General features: G+C 44.5%; 1 protein-coding gene and 1 long non-coding RNA gene across 2 annotated transcripts; both read left to right on the forward strand.

Annotated features, from left to right (window-relative positions):
* Window positions 1–207: 207 nt before the first annotated feature.
* Window positions 208–8,944, forward strand: C4H17orf80 (chromosome 4 C17orf80 homolog; the record flags this gene model as incomplete). Its single annotated transcript, XM_057501666.1, has 5 exons — window positions 208–330; window positions 1,786–3,298; window positions 6,802–6,906; window positions 7,469–7,573; window positions 8,767–8,944. Coding segments are annotated over 5 exons (1,875 nt in total), but the record flags the coding sequence as incomplete, so codon positions are not given.
* LOC130683604 (uncharacterized) lies at window positions 338–1,109 on the forward strand. Its single transcript, XR_008997436.1, has 2 exons — window positions 338–588; window positions 876–1,109. It is a non-coding gene; the product is annotated as an uncharacterized LOC130683604 (long non-coding RNA).
* Window positions 8,945–15,319: the final 6,375 nt, after the last annotated feature.

Here is a 15,319-nt window from a genome sequence, read left to right on the forward strand (position 1 = left end):
GCGGGCTCGGGGGGGGGCGGAGCGACTTGTCGCTTCTGGGAGAGAGGCCCTCCTGAGAGCTGCCCGCGCTCTCGCCTGTTCTCAACCAAGTGGGGACAGCGTAAAAGTCAAGCCAGGTCTAAGTTAAACTAAATTACGTCATAAGAATATGATACATGTATTTGAGTTAAGTCTCTGTGAGGTAGCAATTTTTTAAAGTATAGCTGAGAAGCATCAGGCAGTCGTGCAGACGGCCTGCCGTGGGCCCGCGGACCGGGAGTTGGGAAGCAGCTCGCGGGCGGCGCATGGGGCTCTGCCGCGGGGGTTTTCTGGCACCTCAGCTCTTACGAGGTGAGGACGCTACCCTGCTGGCCTCTGTGTTTCCTGCCCGCGCCCTAAGTCTAGGGAGGGTCTTCCGAGGTGAAAGGAGCGTCGGGTGACGGGCCCGCTGCGGGTGATTTCCGGAGTCGCTGGGACGAGCCCCGTCCGGCGTCCCAGCGGCTCCGGCGCCTCGGGCAAAGGCTGCTGGCAGGCCGGTTCCGGGCCCGGTAGCAGCCCGGCGGTCCCCGCCCACTCGGCTGGAAGCCGCCGGACGGCTTTGAAAAACAAGTAAGGGGCGGGGAGGACGACTGGCCAGGGCTTGAGGCGGGGGAAGCCCGCCGGAGTGACGGCGTGGATCACCGGAGCTCTGAGCTGGGCCCCGTGCTCGGGAGGCTGGGGAAGTCTTAACTCTCCGCGCTCCGCAACACCGAGGGGGAAATTGCCCCGCTTATAACCGTTAACTTGTACTTGGCCCCGTGCTGTGCCCCGTTTATTCAGTTGGTGCTGGCGAGTCACCTCTGATTGTTTCTTCCACGGGCTGATATTAAACTCGAGTTTCATTCTGCCAAACCTAGGAAAGGCGACCGTAAAGCATGGGGATTCAGAAGAAACGACCGCAAAAAACAGCATCCTTCTCGGAGAGCTAGAGTAGCTGTTCACGCGATGAGAGCGCAGGATCTTTGCAGCAGGATTAAGTGTGGTGGAGGGCTGTAAGGGAGACCCGTCTAACAGATGTCAAGCGCCTTCTAAAGTTACTAGCCTAAGGCCTTTGGACTTCTGCTTTGTAAATAAACGGCCCGTAACTTTGATTTCATCGTCAAAGAATAATTACTTTGTACAGTCTGTTGACACAAAACTTTTGTTTTGCCTGACCTCATGTAGGGTCGGGTGGGTTTGCTTCATTTCTTACGCTTAGATAACGTTCTACTGCTTTCTTCTTGCTCCTCGTTGGGTCGTCCATATACCATTTTGGAAACCACTGTTCTAATCAATAGTCTTTGAATCCTGGCCTGAATTTTTTACTCCTCACCATTCTTTCCTTGAATGATGTGTTTAAAGGTTTTTTAACTATTTGTTCTATCTAATGTGAGATCCAGTTGAGATGCTATAACTTTAAATAGTAAATATTTTAATCTGACGTTTTGGACATATCTCCTCCCACTAAGGAGTGATTTATTAGACTTAACGTCTTTTGGCCTTGCTTGTCTCCTAGGTAAAGGATGTTGAAAAACTTTGTCTTTGAAAGTGATTGATTCCTAGGAGACTTTTAAGAAAACCTAAGCATAAATGGACCCAGGAATCTGTATCATAAAACAATTCCTTCTGTTTTCTATCTTTGTAAGAAAAATAATGAAAACAAATCTTAAAAGTTTTTCCTTCAACCTAGGTTCTTCCTAGTGAATTTAAAAGTTACATGCATAAATCAGATACTAGTGTTTATTGTATAAACTGTGCTCCTCAAAATCTCACATTTACCTTTTTTAGGAAAAGAAGAGTGATATCCATCCACCTAGAATGGAGGTGTGTCCTTATTGTAAGAAGCCATTTAAACGATTGAAGTCCCACTTGCCGCACTGTAAGATGATAGAACCAGTTGTACCTGATGATCAAAAAGTTTGTCAGGCCAAGCCAGCTACATGTCCACGTGCCAGAAAAATGAAAGAGCCAATCAAAGACCTAACTAAAGCTAGAGAGAGTGAGTTAGGGACAGAGAGTGAGAAAAGAAATACTAAATTGATAAGGGACAAACCAGAAGGGGTAATTAAGTCCTCCCCTCTACTAGCTGTTGATTTGGAAAGAGCACGTAACACAAAGGCAGGTGGAGATAGCAAGAATCGAATTCATCCCGCCCTCAAAATGCTAAAAAGTACTGAACCAAAGACTACTTTCCAGGGAGAAACCAGGGCTCAGTTTAATCCATCAGAGAACACCACTCCTAAAAGAGACATTGCTAAAGATTTGCCCAGATCAGGGGAGAGTAGAAGTAACCTTTCAAAACCTGAAGCATCTTTACCTCTTGGTCCAATGGATTCTTCTTCATCAAGTCAAGATAGAAAACATTCTTCAGCCTTGCCTGATGATGTACAAACCACTTCTGCTAATTTAAAACTGGACAAAATTGATCCCCTAAGACAGGAGCTTCTGGTAAAATTACCAGATATGCCTATTGGTGATTATCATAGTTCTCTCACGAATCCCAGCTATGGGGTTAAAAGAGTAAGGACGTCATTGTCAAGCAATGTGAGAGATTCCAAAGCCTGGAATCACGTCTCCGAACTATCTGCTGATGTTAGAGACACTCAGATTCAGGAAAAGAACACAGAATCACAAGTGTTAGGTTTTAAAGTTAGCCCACTAGGTAAATTCAAGGAGAACCAAGAAAAAGGACTTAACCTTGAAGCAGAGGCTTGTGGGAGCAAAGGAAACGCAGAGAAGAGCGTATCTGCAACAGAAGTGCAGGGATGGACTTTCGGGAGCAGTGACACAAATAAGAGCTTCAGTAGTAATGATTCACCCACAGGGGAGAATCCTCCACGTGAAGGTCCCAATTTCAATTTGTTTACTCCAAGGGAGACAACTTGGTATGAGTTTCTTTCTGGATCACAGTCATATAACCAGAGCCTTGCCTCTCTGACTATAAAATTTCTTCCAGTAGAGAGAGCAGAAGCCTGCCTTCATAACCGAGTTCCTAATGTAAAGGTGTTAATATTGAGTGAGGAACAAACTTCTCTAGAGCACAAATCTGTCTGTTGGCCCCCAGCATCAGACCAGTCTTTACCTTCAACCCAGCGTCACACTAATGAAAGCCCCTTCCCCAGTCAGGTCATTGTTGCTGACAGGAAGGCAGCTCTTGCAAGCTCCCTGGGGCTGGAGTGGTTTCCAGAGCTCTATCCTAGTTATCTTGGACTAGGGGTGCTGCCAGGGAAGCCTCAGTACTGGAATGCAGTGGCCCAGAAGCCTCAGCTCATCAGTCCCCAGGGGGGAAGACTCTCACAAGGTAAAAACCTCATTTTCAAAGGCCATCCATCCAGACCAAACGGCTATGCTTTTTGAATTGCAGCATTTCAGAATAATTTTTTCACTCATTTAGCCTATTTTTGCCTGGCGATTCCAGCGCACTGGACTTCTAACTGTTCTGAAAACCTTTATTTTTGCTGTAAGGGTCAGTAACAGTGGTTTATGACTCTCCTTTACCTTCCACCAGGAGTTGAAGGTTGGACTAAGACAGGCTGGCTGGTGACACTGATAACAGTTGAATTTCTACTTTGGGAAGAGGCATGGGCAGTAGAATTTGGGTGGATATTCAAGCTGAACACACAAGAAAAAGACTTCAGGGTCTGCTTAAATAGAATAAGCACTGAGTTCAGATTTCAATCACGATCAGGTTGTACACAAATAGGTTCCAGGGTTGTGGTCAAATGCAACATCTAGGAATTCACAGTGGCCAAGAAGGTACAGGCAGAAGCTATTTTTGGATTTAGGGGCCTGGTGGGATTAAAACCCTTCAGGGACAAAGAGCAGTCAAAGGAAATAGGTGTAAGTGAGTTCAGAAATGAGGACCAGGAATAGAGGGTATAGCCAAAAAAGGGTATAGAAGTCCATGCACTAGAAAAATTAAGCTGCAGAGATTAGGACCTGAGAACAGAGACGTGAAAGATCAGAAGGACAGGGAGAGAGACTAAGACATCAGAACTGATCTGGATCATGAATCAGTCTCTTGAGAAGCTCCCCAGATGCCATCCAAATCTACGAGGATAAAAGGTAGTGAGGTCCTCAGAAGGCTTTGTAATTTGGCCAGGCAATAGCTACCTCCAATGACTGCAAATTAAAATTGAACTTTCATGGAATCTTTGCTGAAGAGCATGGGCTATCCATTCCCTTGCTCCAGCAAGACCCATGCTAAGCCATTGAGCCTTTTCTTTATTTCAGGAAGCCAACTCTGCTTTGGTATGTACAGGCAGAGCCAGTGAGCTAATAGTTACTGACTTAACTATATGTCAGGTATGGTACCTGCATGTTTGCAAAGGTTATCTCAGGTAATCTTAATGCCAATCCTGGAAGATTGGTATTATCCCTTTATAGATGAGAAAACCAAATTTCAGGATGAGTAACATGCCCAGTGTCAAGTCTCAGTTAATAGTTGGCATCTAACATTACCTGATGGTCTTCACCAAGTTTGTCCAGGTGGTGTTTCTTCTGCAGGACTCTTGGGCTCCAAGATAGCTATGCATTCCTTGACAGGGAAACCCATAACAGCTAGGCCTCGGACATCAGTGTACCTGAGTAAACAGGTGAAGTGATGCCTCATGAATGTGTTTTGGGTGACCTAAGCTAGGTATTCCCATGGCAGACTAACAGCTCTGAGGATGCTGCTGAGGTGGGTTTCAGCAAATCAGAAGTAAGAGTGAGGGAATCCAGAAGCATTGCAAGCCATCTTTTGTTCATTTAGAAGGCTTTTCATGGACCTCCTACTAAAAGGAGTCATTTTTCCTAGCCTTCAAGGAAATACATTTTGGAAGTTCAAGATGTGTCTCTTCAGGGATTCGACAAGTGCAAGTGTTAGAGAATCCTCAGCAATAGAAGTCGGTTCCCTGGTTCACAGGAAAGCGTTCAGAGCCCCTGAACCTTCAGAGTGCCGCGCTGGCAGGACTCACAGTCCCCTAGCTTTTCATTTTAAGAGGTCTCAGTTCTTATTTGCCAGGCTGGACAGTTAGCAATTTCACATGGGTTTTCTATGTGATTGAAGATTAGGCCTAACCCGCAGAGATTGATTCTGAAGTAGAGTCTAAGAATCACATATTCAGACATTTCCAAAGTGTTCGTGATGAGCAGCCAAGGTAGAGAACTGCTGATAGTAGGTGATGGGTCGGAGCAGGTGCCTCAGACCCAGCCGAGGAATATTCTCAAACAAGGAGAGCATAATTTGAAAAAACTGCACAACTACAGAAAGCAAAGCTTGGCTGAAGGGGTTACCTGAAGGTAAAGTGAGAAAAATTTAGAGGGCCCTGGGTTTCTAAAGGCCAAGAAACAGCTAAATAAAGGCTCTTCTCTAACCTTCAAACAGCATTTCCATCAATAGTGCATCCATGTGAGGAACAGCCTCAGAAGAGTCAGGATCAGAACAGCAAGAATGTACCAGCCAGGATTAGGTTCACCAGCCAGCCAGAGGAGTCTGAAAGCTATCTTAAGTAAGAAAGTATGTCAGTGAGCAACAGAGACCCAAGGGGTAAGTCAAATCCTACATCTAGGCCAGAAGGGTGACAGGAAATGTCAGAGGTACAGAGGGTGGGTTAGGGTTTTGAGTGTTTGTATTAGAGTGGAGTCATTGTCACTGGGTTTGAAGTGTAAGGACATCAACACCGGCAGGTGAAGGACAGCATGTAGGAGATGAGGCAGTAGAGGAGTGGCAGTGGGCATGAACAGCCCCAGACCATAAGGGATGCAGGCGAGAGCCCAAAGGACCTAGGCAGCTGGCAAGAAGACGAAAAATCTCAACAGGACTTCTGTGGGTTCTGAGTAGCCTCTCCAGGGCTTTAGGTTTATATAGCCCAGCTCAGGGCCTGAACTGGATGTCATTCAACCAAGTTTGAACCTGTATGAGGTAAGTAGGCTCCGCTGGCTAGAGAATGACACCCAGTTCCTGACACTGGACAGAAAGTGGTTATACAAATGCAGTTTTCATGAAGTTGGTACCCCTCACACACTTTTGCTTCAAATTTTTTCCAAGATGAAAGGTTATATTATGCTTTGTTCTTAAAGAGACTGATCTTCACCCTGCAAGAGAGTTATCTTCTGTGTAATTTCTTGGAAGCAAGTATCATTCCTTTCATTATTATAATGATCATTTGGATAGCACTTTTACATTGACAGCAACTTTTACCACACTTGCTAAACTTGTCATAAATGTTTGCTTCAATTACCCTTTATCCTAATGAACCAAACATAGACCAGAGAGCCAGCAAAGGTTGAGATTCCCACCTATCACTAAACAAAGAGAAGAAGAGGTGCAGGAGAAATGTTAGCATAAATCCTCCTGTGTTGCTCTGCAGAGCTTATTCATGTACTAAACAAATAGCAAATGTTTGCTGGTCAGTAAAGTGAAGGGGTAACAACAGACATGTTGACTGTAGATACAGTGACAGGTGCAAGTAGTTAAGGAGAAAGGCGTGCTTTTTGCTGAGATGTTTAGCAAATGATAGAAAATATAAGCAATTCATTAAGCATGTACACATGGGTCATCTGGACAGTACATTCATCAGATCAATAAGTTATCTTTAAAAAAAAAAATGGGATCTAGGTCCTGATCCCCAGGGGCTCCCTCAGCCTTTTGAGGAACCTGTTTTTAACCTGGAATAGATTGCTTCGACTTTGCTAGCTGTGGCCCAGTGCAGACATAACCCACCTAGGGAGTGGGTTGGCCCTGGGAACCTGGGCGCTGAGTGTTGGGAAAGAGGATGGATCGAGATGAACTGTCACAATGACTTGTGTTTGGAACCGTAGTTCCTTTGTTGGAAAGAAGTTCGACTGCGATAAGGAGTTTGGAACCCCTGACCAGACTTAAACCTTCCAACTCCCTGATGAGGCTCTTGGGAGCTGTGCAGAAAGGTGAGGCTGGAGTCAGCGACTGTTGGGTTCTGTTGCCAGTTCCACACATTTGGTGACGTTTCTCTTACTTCAGCTGTGGCTGTTAGAGCAAAGCTAAAGAAAAGAGACAAATGTGTGATCTTCCTACTCTTGAACTTGTCTATTTTCATGCTGGAGTCTGACATAATTGGAAGCACCAAAGCTAATATAGTACAATTACCATTTATGGAACAGCTTCAATTTTTTAATACTTATCCCTGCCTCTATGCCACCCACCCCCATCTCTTCCTTCCCATGTTCATCGTCCCAAAGCCAGAAAGACTCTCAGGTTAACCAACCGTATTAATCTCCCCACTAAAGATTTTAAATAAGCTCCCCCCAAAAAATGAGTAACTGATTTAAATTTGTTAAAATTAAGGTCTTAGCCTTTTTATCTATTTAAAAATATTTATATAGTGCTATGTAAATTCTTTGAGTCACAATTCCATCCCCTCAGCTAGCTGGGCTAACTTGAATAACTCGCTGATAAGGGCCCCTAGGTACAGCTTACTGTAACAGTTAGGCATGTTTCTTTTTTAAACAGGCTGGATCAGGTGCAGTACCACCATGAAGAGTGGAGCTGGTGGCATGACAATGCTGTTTACAGGGTACTTCATCCTTTGTTGTAGCTGGAGTTTCAGGCATCTGAGTAAGCCTTTCTGTATTTTTAACCAAAATTACAGCTCACATCCCATTATGGAGACCTCCAAGGGATTTTCTGAATTGCTTTTTATATTACAGTTTTGCATTATCTGACATACTGTACTAAATGAGCTATTGCCTGAGGCTTAGGGATTTTTTTTTATTAGAGGTTTTGGTTACAGGCCCTTGTAAGATTGGACTGGGATTTACATACTTGCTCGTGTGCTCCATTGAAGGTTGCCGCTACAGATCTGGTGGTCTTATGTTTTCTCCTGAAAGCTGTTTGCCTGCTAGAAGACTGGGGCTCTTTTACCTAAGAATGTCATAGGATTAAAACCAAATAGCTTCATACCCCCAAAGAAAGGAGGAGATACAGGATGCTGCTGTCACTCACCAGTGTATCTAAGGCTTATAGCTGTCTTAGTTCACATTACTTTTAACATTTAGAAAACAAAGCCCCTTCTAGTTAGGAGTTCCAGCTTGCACCAAATCTTGCCAGAAGGAAAATTCCTGAATTTCATTTCTCTTGTAGTTCAAGATAACTTTTGCTCAATTTTTAAAGTATTGTTTTCTAAAAATACATCCTTACAGTTAAAAATAAAAAAGACATTACAAGAGGATATCAAAAAAGCCCAGTATTTTTCCACAATTAAAAAAAGGCCTAGATACTTTCAGATGAAAGTTTTCAGTGTACAGGATAACCATTAACAACAATATAATTCACAAACTGTATAATAAGACTTGAAAAAATATCAGGATGTGACTCTGATTGGATTTTTTAACTAAGTCAATGCCCACTAAGTAGGGGGGTGCGTCAGGCAGCAGAAGTGGGCCTGCACAGACTCCTGCACCCCGACCGGTAGCGCATTGGTAGGTAATGTATAACACACCTGGCCATTGGTGAGAAAGGGGGTTCCTTTCTCACCATCCCTGCATAAGTGGAAATGCCTAAAACATCAGGTCATTTCTTTCACAGGGAAAAGGCCTGCCCTTCGAGTTTGACCTGTCTGAAAGGGATTGATACCTGAGGTTATTCTTCACATCTCTAAATTGAGACTGAAGAAAATGAAACTTCTCGTGTCTAAGACTTTATTTCTTAACTTACAAACCAAAAGTGTAATGGAACGATCCATAGAGGCAAGAGGGAGAAGCAGCAGAAGTGGCCTCGTGATCCTTACATTTGTCTCTGTTTATCCAAAGAGCTGCAGCGCTGGCGAAAGTCGAATTGACCTGGACCCCATCTAAGAAAGCTTTGGGACTCCAAGCTGAGTACAGTGGAGATGGCTGCAGCGCATATTTAATGATTTAAATGGTATTTGTGGCAGAGAGAGGGAGTGTAAAGAATAAAATTATTGGACTCTTAAACAGTTACACAAAAGTACATTTTATTAATGCGGACAGATTTGGTTCTGTCTGAATATTTCTTTGGTTTGCTCTCAAAAGTGACTGAAGGTAATTGAAAAAACTTCAGTCTGTTTAATCATCAAAAGCTGATATTATTCAAGGAGGCATGAAAATGACAACGTTTATCATTAAAATTTTTAAATAGCTATTTCTTAATTCTCAGTAAAAACTAAAACCTTGATTTTAAATCTTTCCCCTCAATTGTTCCCTAAATCTCGGTAATTTACTCTTCACCTGTACTAGATACTAGACTAGGTATAAACTGATAGAGAATAGTATCTGAAGTGGCAGAAAATCAGACATGACAGGCCTTTCTCCTGGGAATGCTTAGGCTCTTTTGGGTCCTTGACTAGATCTTGACGTGTGTGGGAAACACGAAAGCAAAGGAAGAGTGGGTACGGAGTTGCAGGTAAGCCTATGAAAAGTCCCTAACATATTTTTCAGTGGTGCTTAGAATTAAGTAGCACACTAAACAGAAGCTTTTATATATCTTAAGTGGGTTTAATAGTGAACAGACAGTTTCTGTTTCATTTCTTCCTGGAAATCTTCAGAATCCCACCCTTGTACCTAGCTCACGAATTTCAGTGAAGTGCTTAGAAATTCCTTTTACTTGGTTAGGCAGGTTTCCTGTGTTTCTTCCCCTATCAGAATGTTCAGTGTTTTACTAGTATTACAGCTGCTTTGGCCCCTAAAATGTGACTTGGATACTTACAGATGGAAGAGGCTTTGAGGAAATTTAATCTAGGTGCACAAATAGGTAACTGTTTCTCCAACAGGGGGTTGATGACACGTCACAGATAGATCGGCCTCTCTCTGTCTAAGCTCATGCCGGAGTATGTGAGGTCTGTTCCTGTTGGCCCGGCTCCTTCAAAGCTACCAAAGACGTCGCCTGCTGTTCCCCGGCCAGCATGTTCATTTGCACAACTCCTCAAAACCTGAGTCCTGGCTCTACCTTCTACTTGATCTGCCTTGCCTACGCCTAATCCTCTGTTCCTCTTTCATTATCCCTAGTGGGAGCAGTTTAATTCTGCATCAGATTCTCATGGGATCTAGGGAAAGGTTATACTAGAATTCTCCATAAGGAAAAGTTCATGGCTGAAGAAAAGAGTACATTTAGGTAAACATTACCAAGACCTTCATTGGAATGCCAAAAACAGCATCTTTCCTTTTGCATGACTTTGTGGCCATTCTTTGTAAGTGCCCTTAAAGAGAGACACTGAGGGAGGGGTTCTCCCTGCACCATCCTCCTTTTCCTTACTCTAGATCAGAGACTCTCAGCTGTGCGGGTAGATGAGAATGACCTGCCAGCGATGTCCTCTTCCCCAGTTCCCCAGTCCCCTCGAGCAGGGGTCAGCAGACTATGCCAGCCCACAGACAGTCCAGCCCACTGTCTCATTTTGTAAAGCAGGTCTTACTGAAACACAGCTGTGCTCATTTGGTCAGATACAGTCTGTGGCTGCTTTCACACAGCAGTGGTAGGGTTGAGTAGCTGAAACAGAAATCATATAGCCTGCAAAGCTGAAAATACTATCTGGCCCTACAGAAAAAGTGTGCTGACCCCTGCCCTAGAGAAATGTGATTCCTCAGGGTCTCCTGTGTTGCAGTGAGGAAGACGACTTGGGATCGCTGCTCTAAAAAGCTTTGGGCTAGGAAACACATTTAAGTAGAAGTCTTTCTTGACTTAGAACCTTAATGCCCTGCTTTTACCCTCAGAACCATCCACAGCCCATAAGCGGTGGTACCAAGGACTAGCTTTAGTCATCATCAGAAGGCTAAAGTAGATTGAAAAGGTGTAATGTAATTATAGCACAATGTTTTACATCCCTGAAAACTTCTTTAACAGAAGAGTGAATTACCTAATGATCCATCAGTCCTAAAGGCAGACCTGCTTCGTATTGCCAACTTTAAGACAAACGCAAACCCTGTCTTAATAAGAGGGCTTTTAGTTTGACATGGTCAGTACCAAGAATCGCTCAAGACTTGTTTGGGGACTCCCAGTGCTGCCCTGGAACAAATCCAAGCGCTGATTACCTAGGGAGGCGCTCGCCAATGCCACGGGAGATGGTGGAGCTTGACTTTTGAAGAGACTAAAATGAAGGAGGCTGTTTACAAGGGCAGGACACCATGACCGAAGGCTAGAATCTTCCGGCCTTGCCTGAACACCCTGGCCGTGACTCATGTGGTCCATAAGCTGGATTATCCGTGGTGCCACCTATCAGACTTTAGTCCTGAGTGTCATGTCTGAGATCCTGAGTTCTCTGGGGAAAGTACATTTTTTTCCTAATACATATTAAGATACTTAGCTATTGATCTTACAGCACTAAACTATGTTTTCTACCTTTATCTTGCATCTACCTACCACTTCATCATTTTATTAAAAATAATAATAATAATAATAAGGGAGAAATGTGGGATTCACATATAAATCAAGTATAAAAATCAAACGAATATTCATATTTGACCTGATTGTTTATAGTTCATAATGCGTGATCAAAACCGAAAGTTTCTGTGATGACTGCCCTTGCACTGTTCACCATTTAAGAACTTATTCACTATGTAAAAATTTGTTCACCATGTAAGAACTTATACATTATGCTTCAGAAGATTGGAGACTGTTGAGAATTAGGCTTGGGTTGATTAATGATTGTGCATTGAGTCCCCTATACAGAATTTTATTGTTGTTAACAACCATTTGATCAATAAATATGAGAGATGCCCTGTCAAAAAAAAAAAAAAATATATATATATATATATATATATATATATAACACCACTAAAAAATAAATAAATAAAATAAAACAAAACAAAAAAAGATATTTAGCTATTGAAAGTAGTCATATTATCAATGGGTGCTTTACATTCTATGAGAAACCCTATCTGCTGCCACAGTTCTTACCAGTCTGCGAGACTATGTTTTCCTACATATATATATAAAACAATAACAGTATTATACACAGCAGTAATAGTAGTATAACTCTGTTCCCAGACCCAATTCCAGTGTGTGTAAGTATGTGGGAGGGGGCCTTCCCACACGTGACACCAAGCAGTTTTCACAAACACCAGCAGGGCATTGGAGAACTACTTCTGACACTACTGCCCGGAGACAGCTCCAGATTCCCCGGGTGAAGGGCTCTGTCCTACAGGACCGCCCTCCACCCCCCCTCTCAGGTGCCAGTTGCAAGCCCCAGGCAGTTGCCTGTGCTTCTGACCTACTGGCTACGGATTGGAGGATCCAGTGATGTCCCGCTTAGGTTCAATTCATTTGCTGAGAGTGGCTCACAGAACTCGAAAACAATTTACTGGTTTGATAAAGGGCACCGTGAAGGATACCAGGTAACAGCCAGGTGAAGAGAGACATAGGGCAAGGTCCGAAATAAAGGAGCTTCCTCCTCATGGAGGTGTTCTGGTTCCCCGAGCTCAGAAGCTCTCCCCAGCAGAAGCAGGATCCCACCGAGGGCTGCAGAGAGCCACAAGCTCTTCTCAGATTTTGTGAGGGCTTCATTGCATAGTCATAATTGACTAAATTGTTGGCCATTGGCTGATTCAGCCTCCACCCTGCCCTTGGGTGAGGTCCAAAAATCTCGTTCACATGCCAAACACCCTTTCACCTGTAAGACTGCAGTGTTTTCAGAAACTGGATGAAGACCAACTATACCTAGGAAATATATTTTTGGTCATCTGAAACACCACTCAAGTATTTCTCATGACTCATAATATCCCCCAGTCCTTTTCTCCTGATTTCCAGATTTTCCTAATTACTCTCAATACCTGCCAACCCCACCCCACCCAGCTCCACCACCCTTCATGAGAAAAACATTTGTAAAACAAGAAATATTCCTGTGTTGATCATTTGCCTCTCCTAAGCCTTAACCTGTGAAATGGGTAAATGTGTCCTTGGGCAAGTCATCTAATCTACAGTCCATGGTCTGGACTGTAAAGTGGGACAATTATGTCTACTTTGCAGAGATTTGGTGAGAGTTAGGAGTCTTGCATCTGTTAATTCCATCAAGGTCTGACATAGTAGGAATTAAATAATAGCAGCTCCTCTAAAACTTGAGGCATCACACTATGTTCAGATTCTAAGCTTGAAACAAGCAAGAGCAACACGCTGACAATCCACACTAAAATCCGGCGACGGTTGGGCGTGCGCTTTGTCAAAGCCAGATGCTGTGCTGAGCTCCTTACATGCATCCTCATTGTACCTTTACAACCACCTCGAGACCAGTGCTATTACCATGCTCCTTGTCCAGAATGAGGAGACGGGCTCGAGATTAAATTGCCTACAAAGCTGTTTGGTATTTGTCTCAAGCCCAGGGTGAAGCTGCCATTCAGACCCCCAAAATCTGTCTTCTGGGCCAGAATTCCTTTCAACTGTCTTACCTGCTTACTCTGCAGCTCCAGGCAGGCCAGGCAGCTGTCTTCGTCTGCCAACGTGGGGAACTAGTTCTGCACGTGGTGTGTTGCTCTTTTCTCCATTTCTCCACAAGGCTTAGCTTTGCCTCCCTGCTCCTCCCCCAGCGGATTCAGTTGCACTGGTGTTGGACTTTAACAACGGCATACTAGAGCATTGTATGTTCCGTGTCACTTCCTTACCTCCCCAGGATAAGACTTGTTTGTACCATCTACCTCCCTGTAACTCCTCACACAAGGCAAGCCCAGAATATAGTCTTAAATTTAAGTGATCCATGCAGGCAAGCAGCTGTCATGCTAAAGAAAACCATTTGATTTAATTGCTAGTTTATAGCAGCGGTTGAGGCCATATGCACAGGAATGCCACATGTGGCCCCTCTTGCTGGAGCAGCCCAGGAGCTGAGCAAAGTGTAACAGTTGTATTTTCCCATATACTCAAGCTCGGGGGTTATGCGTACATTCTGCTCCCCTGTTTTATGGATAACTCATCCTGCCACAGTCAATCTGCTTCTATTCCTGTTTGTTCTTTAAGTAGCTTGTTCACTTACAGGACAAGAACAAACAAACAAATGCAGCAGGCTACTTCTGCCATCTTGCCCGTCCAGGCCGGCTGGGTTCACTGGGGCACTGGGAACAGCATCCCGCAGGATGGCCACTGGGCGTCTTCACTGGAAGGTCTCCAGTGCCTCAGAAAGGAGGTTACTTTCTGATAACTCCAACCAGTCAAGTCTTACTGCACTTACTGGAATAATGCCCCATTTTTTGACACCAAAAGAGAAAACATTAAAGGTGTGACTTTTTGTAAGTCTAAATCCCAAGAGATATACCCGAAATTGTTTAGGGAGCCAGAGAAGATGGCTGGCTGGCTTTCTGAGGAGTTTGCTGGGTCCTGCTCCTAAGTGAAGCTCCATTTCAGGCCTGAAAGAGACCTTGGATTGAGGCAAGCATCTCTTCCCCAGAGTACAAGACTGGATGCTAAAGGCCAATAGCTCAGATGTATCCTGACAGGGTCCCTGCATCCTGACAATATATTCTCTCGGCAAGTAGAGAGGTCAAAGCTCAGGACAATTTAGAGGCTATCTCATGGGGGTGTGATGAAGCACGTTCTTCTTCCAGATAAACCAGAAGATAGCAGAAGAGAAAACCAACGTGCTAGGTTCCCTTCCTTAACTGGCCCCCACATCCTAAGGACATTATATATAAACTCAGCATTGATAGGCAGTAAAATAGAAAATCAAAGATTCAAGTCATATGATTAACTTACAGCTTTTAAACAGTCTTGCCTGGCAGGAGACACATCACAAGACCAGTTGTAACATTAGGTTTACCAGTATTCCCCCACTTTCTGTTAACTCACGTCCCAGTAGGGTTTTCTCACCTGTGACAGAGAAGGAGTCCCACATTCTGCAGCTAATCATCCCTCCCTCGCCCCCAGCTCCGCGAGGCCAGTGGCCCAGTGATCAGCTGTTGTACTCACCCTGTGGCACATACCCTCTCTGGCACCCCGAGCCCCAGGCAGTGGGAGACCAGGTGCTCCTGGGGCCTCATCTGGGGGTGAAGAAGTAGGTGCTCACCCAGGGAAGGGGGTTTTCGAGGCTCCCAGGCAGAAGGAGGAGGTGCTGGACCCCGAGGCCAGCTGAGCTGCAGGTAAAGCCAGGAGGAAACACCTGCAGACATTCCCTCTGTGCAGTATGGCAGCTTTACCAGTGGCAGGGGCTCTGGCCAGGCTTTCAGGCTGAAACCAGGTTTTGAAATGCCTTTACTCAGTTTTAATTGCCGAACGCATGCCTTTTGATGAAAATTAGGAATGGGCTGTGAATGCCCCGTAGTCACTGGCGAGTCTTCCCACCCTCTAGCGGAGATCCCGCTCAGGGCCAGCAGGGGCCGCCCTCCCGCGGCCAGAGCCGCCCCGCGTGGTGAGGGGCTGCCCTCTGCGAAC

Source organism: Manis pentadactyla, chromosome 4, assembly GCF_030020395.1.
Source record: "Manis pentadactyla isolate mManPen7 chromosome 4, mManPen7.hap1, whole genome shotgun sequence".
Classification (NCBI taxonomy): domain Eukaryota; kingdom Metazoa; phylum Chordata; class Mammalia; order Pholidota; family Manidae; genus Manis; species Manis pentadactyla.